The 11,922-nt window shown below is 27.0% G+C and overlaps 1 protein-coding gene across 2 annotated transcripts in view; it reads right to left on the bottom strand.

The window, feature by feature from the left end:
- The window catches only part of LOC123259914 (potassium channel subfamily T member 2), a 123,706-nt gene extending 112,077 nt beyond the window's left edge, over nt 1–11,629 (bottom strand). Inside the window, exon 1 of one of the 2 annotated variants that reach the window (XM_044720729.1) lies at nt 10,850–11,629. In XM_044720729.1, the coding sequence (XP_044576664.1) occupies nt 10,850–11,211 (362 nt within the window). In that variant the 5' untranslated portion in view covers nt 11,212–11,629. The remainder of the gene's footprint in view (nt 1–10,849) is intronic. The other variant, XM_044720730.1, reaches the window with a different exon arrangement.
- Nucleotides 11,630–11,922: the final 293 nt, after the last annotated feature.

Genomic DNA, 11,922 nt, shown 5'->3' on the forward strand with positions numbered 1-11,922 from the left:
ATATTTTTACTTCGACGAATATGTCAACTATTTTACAAATCCTATAAATGAATATTCAAGAAAAATAATTTTTATTTAACAATTATTTTTCCAACGTAACATCATTTGTAATTTAGTAAACATTGCTGTTGTTACTCGATAAATATACACAGTAAAAAATTTTTCGTCATTGTGTAGAGTGTTAAAATTTGTGTGTTGAATATTACACTCTAGTGTGTAGAATTTAACATTCTAGTGTCTTAAATCATTACATCAACACATGAGAATGTCGTACATTTGATTTATTGCAATGTACATATATCATTTATTTATTTTCGTAAAAAACGAACTGTTATTTTTTTCTGTAGATTGTCTAAAAAAAATTGGAAATAATAAAAGAAAAACTCAAATTTTTGGAAATTTAACTCTTCAAATAAATTTTCAAGTTCAAAATTTTTTTTTAAACCCCCAATTATTTTTTTTTCTTTAGTATAACTATCAAGAAATTTTTTTTTTTTGCATGAATATTATCATTCAATAAATAGTAAATTGAAAATAAGGATTTCGTTTCAGAAGCACGTTTCGGACTGCCGTAATAATTCACTGTTTGCATATAATATCCAATTACTGAACATATTTAACAAATTACGGGTTATACGATCCCTTATACATATAAATATATATTATTATTATATGATGTAACTACTGCTTCGACCCGACATCATTTTACGGTGGATAAGACTGCCTAAATAAAGATTTTATTACCCGGGGGTTCTGCGTCGAATAATTTAGCGTGGAGCTTAACCCTCCGGTGTTGGATACCACATAAGACTTTGTTAATAAATCGTTAAAATCTATATAAATAATGCGCGGTAGCTTTCGGAAACAAAAAAAAAAACGTTTTATAGTGATGAGAGCTTTAAAAGATGCTATAAAAGTTCTCTCATTAATTTTAATAGACAGCTCTAATTTTCTCCCCTAATTTTTCATTTATCCTTCCCATAGTTTGTCTGAAAAAAATTTACTCATAATTGATAAGTCTGTACTTTCAACTTAACTCATAAGACATAAAACTTTAATTATTCACAGCCCGAAATTGTTTTAAAATACTTTTTTATCTTTTATTTATGCCAAGGGGATTTTCAATTTATCTTCAAGAAATTACGGTGCGTGTAACCTTTTTTATTGATGTAATAAATAATTTTTGGAATTAAGAATCAGAAAAGATTTTCGGAAATTGAATTTTTTAAATATAAATAAGCAAAAATTTTTATTAATTGATATTGAAATAAATTACTTAAAAGCGTTCGTTTAATTTAAATTAATTAATCCTACAGGGTCCATGTTTACTATTAATCACGATACGTACCTAGGATCCAAAAGAACTGGATATGTGATTAATTACAAGAGGTGATAGTCAATACTATTGTGGCAAAAAGCTAAAAATTAATTTAAAAAATAACAAAGTCTAAATTTTTTTTATTTATGTCCCTAATTTTTTTTGTTTCAAGCCCAAAGAATTGAGAGAAATTTAATGCTAAAACTCGTTAAATATTTAATCAGTACATTTAATGGCAACCACTTAAACTAAGTACGGATTTAAATACTCCAGAGATTTAGAAGCTCTCAATGTCAAAAAAAAAGGAATGATAAACATAAAAAAAACGCTTCGAAAAGATTTATTTTTATATTCTTACTTAACCTTTGTCATGAAATTTGAAACTCGTGAAGTAATAATGATTGTAAATTTAAAACAACACACTAATATTGGTACTTTCTTATTTGTTGGAAATATAAACTTAAGGTATAATTTTCTCATGGAAAAATAAACATAGTAAGTATTTTTATCACTTTGTACTTTACGTGTATTCTCAGTGGATTTCTGACACCTTCGTAACATTCGATATGTAAATAAGGCGGCAATTTGAATATTATTTTCGCTCCGGTTATACCATATCAAGCAACATTTTTCCTCTATTAGAATATTCAGTTGTTGTCGAACTAAAGAATATATAAGGGATGATTGATTGCGGAATAATTGAAATTTCTGAATATCTGAATTTTTTTGGGTTTTTAACGTCTACAGACCGCTAATTTATTTTGAATAAAATTTTTACATTTATAAATAAAAAAAAAAAAGTATATTTCAACGTTCTAACTAGAAAATTGTCTAACTTCATTTTAAAGAATCTTCCATTTGTAGTATAAAACAATTAGTTAAAAATTTATTATCACTTTAAAAAACCATTTAATATCTATTAGAAGTACAATATTTTGGTTTGGATCATACAAAAAATTTATAATGAACTATTACTACATCAAAATGTTAGAAAAATCACCTTCTACAAAATAAGGAGTTAAACCGATTGCTAATTAGACCGTCGATTTTATTTATTTATTTTCTTTTCTATTAATATAAAAATTATTGCTATCAAAAATTGACTAAAACTGGCACGTTTACAATTTGAATAAATTAGATCAAGATGACAAATAATTTTCTAATGTCTTTGTATGAATGTTTTCATAAATACACTGATAGAAGGATTTTTTTATAGTTAAAAACATTTGTTAATATTTAACAAATCATTTATTAGAAGCCATTTGTTAGTCCTTAATAAATATTTCGTAGTATTTAAAAAGATTTATTAATATTTAATAAATGAATATCAGATTTATTAACTTCAAACAAATCATTTTAAATACTAAGAAATATTTGTTTAATAATAAAAAGTGGTCTCTAATAAATGATTTGTTAACTATTAACAAATATTATTTAATACAAATAAATCCTTCTATCAGTGTATTTTTTCTGTTGGAGATAAGCGCTGATATTTAAAATTAAATTGCAACTGTAACTAAACTTTAAACTAATCACAACCAAATTAGTCACCATTAGCGAATTCCGTGTGAAATTGGATGAGTGGCCAGTGGGAAATGGGCGAAGCCAATGAGCTTTAAAATTACTCACTCGGAAAACGAGCACCTGTGAGAAATCGGAGGAACATAATAGCAGGCTCGCGGGTATGAACGCCCAGTCGATAAACTCAGATGAAATTTCTTCCACCCGCAGTGTGGAGTCGCAATACTGCTCATGGTATCCTTTCGTCCTTAGCGTTCGTTTGATCTACTTTATCAACAATTTTCTCCCTGTGCGATTAGGGGTGGACTATATCGACAAGTAAATACTCGATGTTTACTTTTCTTTCATTTCTCCGCGGATAAAACGGATTTATATATTTATAAAAAATTTACGTATGATAAATTACTTATATTTGTTACTTTTTACCTATTGATGATTTTAATTCTCAATTATTATTTTAGAATCATAAAATCAATTTTTGTATAAAAAATTTATAATTTTTTTATAAAGAATAAAAATTTTTGTATGTAAAATAACGCATTTTACTTTAACCATGTTTAACATTTTAAGATGATAATTATTATCAAGTATAAAAAAATTTTGACTTACGTACCAATGAAAAATAAAAACAACTCACCTGAAACAGAAAAAAAAAGTAATTAATAAAATATTTTGTTACAAATTACAAAAGTTTCTAGTATCAATATTGTTTTGAATGCATATAAAGTTACTTGTTATAAATTTCAAGCAGAAGACAGGGACAGAAAAACAATTATAAAGTTTTGAATGATAGTACTCTGATTGAAATCTGCGACATTAAAGATCTACTTATCAACTTTGAAATGTAATTTTTATTTGAAAAGTATCCAAACAATATTACAATGAAATCATACATACAGTGCTTTTGGGAATTTTTTTTTTTATTATCAAATGATATTTGTTCACATAATTAAATTTCAACTCGGGTGATAATTTTTTATTCCTTAAAATTTTTAAGAATTTTGAGTATAAAGTGATAAATTATTCTCTATTTCTTTGAATAAATATTTTAAATTATTAAAAATAACGAGTGTTTAATATATTTTTCACTTATGTCAGCCTTTTATAACACCTCAAGCTCTCTCACAATTTATTCTGCCAACTACAATTCGCATGACCGCTTTTTTCTGCTGAAGATTGCTGAAGATTCAATTTATCTTCATAAAAAGCTCCTAATGGTGCTCAAGATGTGATGCATATGCCGACCATTTCTATGGTCAGCTAACTCGGAAAATATACTGAGATATTTATTCTACTATTTGCTAAAGGCATAGAAATAAAAATGAGATCCAAGAACCCTTTATATTATAAAATATGTTTTGAAGCCGAAAAATTACCTTTAAAATAATATCTAAGAAAACTTTGATAATAATTTCATTTTTTCAGTATTTAAATTTGTTTCAAAATTTACGGAGAGTAGATTAGATACAACTTCCGACGTATAATCGAACATAAGGACGCTTAAGCATTTTTATCCAAAACTTAAACAAAATGGTTAAAGTAAAATGAACTCTAAAGCCGGTCTAAATCGAAAAAGTCAGCATTGTTCTTCAATAAAAAAAGAGCAACTTAGAACAAAATTTTTTTTCTATATCCCTGAAACAGTCTTATTATTCCAGCTGAGTACTTATGGGTGATTCGGTAACCATTTTATCTCAGAATATACCTTACATAAAATGAAATTAGCCGACTCTGAAGGCACACGGAAATAGCAAACTCGTAATTTTCTTAAGCGCATAACCGCAAGTTTCTGTGAAACGGAGAACCCTTTCGGTCTAGTTTGTAACAAATTTCGTTCTAAGGAAACTAATTTAATAAGTCTTTTGTACTTATACTCAAATTTTCTCTTTCATGACGGGTAATCGTTGCATGAAAGCTCGACATATTTACATAAAATCACTTCAACTTTTCAAGAATAATTATGAATTATAAAGAAATACATTTTAGAAAATATTATTTATTTTTTTCGCATAAATAAATCTAACAGCGCCACTTACTAATAAATTTATAAGTCATAATGAATTTTTAAATATTATTTGAACTCCACTCTCAGTACTCATATTTTTTTTTCAATTTATTAAATTATTAAACTTATTGAAAGATTACTTTGGAAAAAATGACTTTCAATAAATTTAATAATTTAAAAAAAACTTGAAATTTTGATGAAAAATGTTTTTAGTTTACATTTTTAACTTCCCGCTAAGAAAATTGAAATTTTTTTTTCTCAACAAAGCAAGTAGATTAATTCATTGACTTATTATTATCCATGCAAAATTAGATCAAGAATAAACTACTGAGTTTCTCTATTGTATGTCGAGATAATGTTATATTAATACAATATACAAACAGCTTAATATAAACCAACAACTAGTAGATCGATACACCATATTGTTCCGAACAAAAAAGTAACTTTATTTTTATAGAGTAAGATATAATGTACGGTATGGAGCATCTTCCGTTCAACGGAAATCCTGAATAAATCAGAGTTATTTTTCTAATTGAAATACATTCTTTATTTATTTATGTTGATATAAAAGTATATGAATATAGTAAGTATCTTCCTAATACGGAAGAAAGAGCATTCGAGTCACTGCAATTCCAAACAGATACTAAGTATTTGAAACGGAAGACCCGGAAAATTAGTTTCAAATAAAAATAATGAAAATTATTATAATTACTTTTTCTTAAATTGATTTTTATAATTTATAATAATGATTACAATTGCTCAATTTCATTAAGTGCTTGTTTACTTGATTTCAGCTTATTGTATAAAAACTTTTGAAGAACTTCAGGAAATAAAGACTAAGAATGAAAACAGCTTGATAATTTATTGGACTTTTATTTCAAAATAATTTTCTCGCGCGATTTAATCTTCCGTCACTTAGGCGGTCTTTACCGTAACGACGTTCGTTCGTATATGTCTAATAAATTGTTTGAAGACAAAGTTATACTCTTATTAAAGGAGATAAGTGTTGAACAACTCAACTGTATTATTATCCGAATTTCTAGACTCTTCTACCTACGCAGAAGCACATCGATTACTGTGACTCTTTTTCTGGGATAAAAATTTTTGCCGAATGCTCGAATAGCCTGGGGTTGAAAGGAACCATCATGATAGAATTTTTGATTGCTTCTCAATCCCTAGACATTGACTCGGCACTTTATTGTCTACAGTTTTTTTTTATCTTTCAATTTAATTTATTGTTCTTTTCAATAAAAGAACAGACATGTTGAAGGAACAGAGAGTTTGTTTTTATTTCGAAGCTTGAGTGAATTTTAAAAAGTTTTGCAAGTTCGAATATTGATAAGATGATTTATTTATCGCATCAAGAATTCAACGCTTAGGAGTTGACGACTTTTGAAAAAGAAAATTATTAAAAATATTTTTATACATTTATTAATTTTAAAAGAAAAACTTGTTAAATTTTAACTAATTCTGAAGAAACGATTTGATTTTTTTTCATGAAAGTACTATAATTTATTTCTTCATAAAAAAACAATTTGTTCGAAAAGGCAAGATAATAACTCTACTCTTTACTTCTCTATTCATAAATATCTCTATACTAAATACTTCAATTCCTAAATATCTCTATTCTTGAATAACTCTATTCTTAAATATCTCTATTCTTAAATAACTCTATTCGTAAATATCTCTATTCTTCAATAACTCTATTCCTAAATGATTTAATTATAGAATATTTTTGAAACTGCAAAAAAAAAAAAAAAAAACAAGTGAATTAATTATAATTGATCAATTAGGGAGCTTTGAAAAACTTAATTTTCATTGTCAGCAAAAATCAAAATTATTATTAACTTAGCAAAGCGCAATACCTTACTATATACAGAATAAATGATTTTTGAGAGAAGCTTCATTTTAAAGAAAATAGAAGAGATAAAACTGCTCTCGTTTGTATTGTGTACCGGATATCTGAGCTTTATAGAGTGTAAAGTTTAAAAAATTATTATCAATAGAGTAAACAATTGTTGAGGTAAGTATGTTTATCAATTTCTTGTAATTAAGCTTACAATTATAATATAGTATACTATAGTATACATTTTCAATAAGACGTACGAATTAATCACTCTATTTATTACTAGTAAAGTATCGCGCTTTGCTAAGTTAATGCCAATTTTGATTTTCGCTGACAATGAAAACTAAGTTTTTCAAAGCTCCTTAATTGATTAATTATATTTAATTCACTCGTTTTTTAAATGTAGCTTCAAAAATATTCTATAATTAAATCATTCAAGAATAGAGTTATTGAAGAATAGAGATATTTACGAATAGAATTATTTACAAATAGAGTTATTTAGAAATAAAGACAAGTGAGAAAATAGACAAATTTATAATAAAAGTTAATTTACGAATAGAGTTATTTAGGAATAAAGATTTTTACGAAAAGAGTTATTTAAAAATAGTTATTATTTAGGAATAGAGATATTTAAGAATAGAGAAATTTAGAAATAGTGTTATTTAGGAATTGAACTATTTAGTATAGAGACATTTATGAATAGAGAAGTAAAGAGTAGAGTTATTATTTTGCCGTTCGAAAATAAAAAATGTTTTTCGAGAAATATTAAACGTTTCTTTCCCCAGAGACTTTAAAAAAATAGACTCCCTATATTTCTGACCAATTTTTTAGAAAAAAAATTAGGAAAACGGTTGACCCTAAAGGCCATCCCTGAAACTTCCCGCTACCTCCATACCTAAGTGCTCAACAATTCACTTATTTTTTAAGCTCTTCAAGCTCAAAAATATAATTTTTGTGTAATTTTGAGCTCTCCGAGCTCAAATAAAACGCTGTTCTGTGCTTTTGAGTTCTTCGAGTTCAAAAGGCTAATGCAAGTTTTATAGAACACTATTTTTTGAATTTTCAATCCGCAATAACTTTTGAATGAATTAACCGATTTTCTCGCGGTTTATGGCATTCAACGCAGTTTTTTAAGTTCTTTGAAAAATCTTCAAGCGTAAACTGGTCAGACTAAAAATTTTATAGAAATTCTGAAAAAAACATTTTTTTCAATTTTTTTCGTCAACGATATCTCACGAACAAATCAACCGATTTTGACCAGGCTGGTGGCAATCGACGTGGTTTTTTGAGGTTAAGAGCTGATTAGTTTTTGGAATTCATCGGTTAAGTCGTTTAAAAGATATTTCAAAAAAACGAATTTTTGAAAATTTTATTTTTGAGATTTCTCAAAATTGATCGACTCAAATTTTGTAAATTAGTATCAGAATTCTAGGGGCAAAGGAACTCTTCAGAACGCCGCTTATTTCGATCGAATCGGATGATCTGTTCAAAAGTTATGAGAGATTTACACACACACACACACACACACACACACACACACACACACACACACACACACACACACAGACACGGTGAAATCACCGCGGAAATAGTCAGGAAAGCTTCCTGGGACCTCAAAACGTCGAGATCTGATGAAAATTCGATTTTCGAAAAACGGGATGAAAACAATAACTTCCCGATTTTTGAAAATTTTCAATTTTCTTAGCGGGAAGTTAAAAATCATTTTAGACTTTATTATCTATAAACATATCAATGTAATGATAGCATGAAGACTTTAGGTTATAGATGAGGAATTGTGATTTAAAGCCCTCAACAAAATTGAAATATGGCAATGAATCAAGCGTGAAATAGGAAAAGAATGGAAGTTTATTGTGTAATAAATTATCAGATGGTTGTACTTGCTCGGGTGAGCACTAACAACTCAACTTTGCTGTTATTAATGTGTACTTTCCAACGTCATCCATGCCAGGATTACAGAACTTTTGTAATCGATGTTTGCTGACACAGCAAATGTATCGAAATCCGATGCTCTAGCCAAATGTCAAATGCACACCCATTTCCAATTTTTTTTAACTAAATATGACATCTTTGCATTCATAACAGTTTAAATTTTTTGGGTAGTATTTTTGTAAAGAATGTCAGTTTTTAAGTGCAGAAAATGGAAGACATGATTCTGATAGATTTTTATAAGAGATGGTGTGATAATCATAATTTTTACTTTCAAAAATCCACTGACAGATGAATTTTTAAATATTTAATAAGTTTTATTAATTTTGTTAATAAGATTAAATTTTACATGCCAAAATAAAAATTCTAAACTGTGTTGTTAAAATTTAAATACAAAAAAAGTTAAATAATTAAAAGTTAAACTGAAACTAATGGAAAGCCTGACTTGCATAAATTATCACGGTGATATTTACTTATTTCTTTCACGTCCGTCTTTTACCGAGTCAAAAAAAAATTGTTAACCAAAATCGTTAATTTTTTATAAATCACTAAATCCAAGTTCTGAAAAAAATATCTTCAGTTTTAGCAGTGAATCATTAAACTCGCTCTACTTTTTCAAACACTCTCTAAGCACTTGAAAGTCAAGAAGCTTTTAAATAATGATTCATCTTAAAATACGGGTTTTAGATAAATCCTCTTTACATCGAAGGTTGTTTTTTGCAGTTAATTTTTTCTATTTTTTTGCCCCCTAAGAATATCAATTATAAAAAATCTCATAATTATTTTCTTAAGTAAAATTTTTTAATCTTTACTTTTTACTCCAAAAAAGCTGCACTTATAGCATAACTGCACCAAGCAATTATGCTATAAATTGCGCTATTCAAAATGAATTATAACTTCCTAAATCAATTACGTTTAAGCACTCATTATCTTCTATAATTAAACACCCTTCCTAATAAGGCTCAGTTTATTATTTCGCATAAACTTTTTTAATTACGCTCTTAATTAAAAATGAGTAAAAATAATTTATATTTTTAATTAAATTTTTTTATTGCATAAAAAGTTCTTCATTTCTTTTCAATTTTTTAAAATTAAACTTATTAGATAATACAGAAAAAAATTTTAAATTTAGTAAAAATCTTTGTTGTATTTTAGACTGAGATTTTCAAGTAATTTATTCTATTTAAATTCAGATCTAAACTCTCGTTCAATTATTTTAAAAATTAATTTAATATTATCGATACCGCAAAAGCCGAATGTCAAATACAAAGTCTCGTTTGATTTACGTAATAGATTTACTATGCAACGTAATAGAATTACCTATGCCATATTACGATATATGTAAAGCGAGGTAGAAATTATTTTGGTAATTTTTTGTTAATAATTCCTGAATCTGTATTACAAATATTTAAAATGTTATTTCTTTTAATTATTTCAATTTTTATTAAAATTTGAATAGTTCTTTTTTGACAATAAAAATAAAATACGAAGTAAAATTATTATTACGGTCTCAAATAGTATGGAGGTACTTCTATAATGACATTTTACCTACATAACTATATGGGAAAACCACAGAAAACCCGACCGGTACAGAGGCTGGCAATGAAACGCACATATATTTTTAGTTTATAATCATTGAAAAATATTGGTGCGCGCCGGAATCGAACCCTGGTCCCACGCTTTCGAAATGCAGGTACCGAGCCGATTAGGCTATTGCCAACCTTATTTTGAAATATATAAAAAATATATTTTAAATATATTAAAAATCTATAAAAAATATATAAATATATAAAAAAAATGTATAGTTAATATATTTTTAATAACTAACTTTTGGTCGATTTTCATATATATTTTATATATTTTAGATATATTTAAAATATATTTTTAGCCATGTATTTTTTATGTATTTTAAGATAAATTTTGAATATATCTAAGATATATTTAAAATATATATGAAAATCGACCAGAAGTTAGTTATTAAAAATATATTTACTATACATATTTTTAGTATATTTTTTATATATTTCAAAATATATTTTTTTTTCATATATAAGGGCATCAAAATTATTTTAGTATAATTACTCTAACATTAATTTTCCAAAACATTTACTTGAATAAAAAAAATTTTTCTCCAACAAAAAATAATTTTTTTCTAATCAAACGATTTTCCATTATTTATTTCCGACAAAACCAAATAACTAAAAAACTCTACCTCTCATCAAGTCGAAATGAACACCTTGACAAATCGCCCCAAGCGCTCATACTCCGACTACGTCTCCTTATAGAAGTAAGCCTGCTGCTGCTACGTCTTCTCGTAGCCTCGAGGTTATCCGGCTCAAAGCAAACCCTCGGCGCAGAGTGGACCTTTTGAAGGGTCTCCTTCGGTGGTGAGGATGACGGAGTGACATCACCTGTCGGTGTCTGAATGTCCGACAATGGCTCGTACTCCCATCCCATTGTTGACATTTCAAGCAACGGTTCCGATGAGGCGTTGGATCCGCCTAAGGGATCACGAGGTCTTCGGTGGTTAAACAACGAGTACTCAGTACCGTTAGACTCGCAATAATCATCCATTATTATTATTATTTTTATTAGTATTACAATTACTGATATCTACTTCTTACTCACTACAAAGTTTATTTATAATTTCTCCTACATTTTTATTTTTTTATCCCATTTTAGCGCTTATTTTTTATACTGATGACAATGAGTATAAATATAACAGCCCTTACACTCATTTTTTCTTTTTCTTTTCCTTCATCGCTATCTTACATCAACAGTACATTAGTGCACGTGTACTCGAACGACCCTTAACATGATGTGTGCTTTTATGTGGAGTCGTGCGATATTTTATATCTTGAGTAATTAGAGCGGAAATATCACATTACAAAGAAAGCCGTAAGAACTGTTAATTTCACCTCACTTAAAACTTATACAAGTACACTATTAATTTATATTTATTTTAATTCAATCAACTCTTAAATATTTAAGTTTTCTTCAAATAAAAAATTATTTTTGTATAAAATATTTTTAAAACATTGATTAAATTAACAACATTTTTTTAAAAATTATTTTTCAACTCTAAAATTCAAAGTCAAATTTTTAAATAAACAATTCAATTGATAAAACTGTCTCATTCAATTAGACTTCGTAAAACATCTCAGTTACACTATCGCGTTAATTCTTAATCCAATAATTCAACAATTTAATGAACTTTCTAGAATTAAATTCCAGTGTCACCCAATAAAATTATATTTTAAAAATAGAAGTCTTAATTATTTTAAT

Source organism: Cotesia glomerata, linkage group LG2, assembly GCF_020080835.1.
Source record: "Cotesia glomerata isolate CgM1 linkage group LG2, MPM_Cglom_v2.3, whole genome shotgun sequence".
Lineage (NCBI taxonomy): Eukaryota > Metazoa > Arthropoda > Insecta > Hymenoptera > Braconidae > Cotesia > Cotesia glomerata.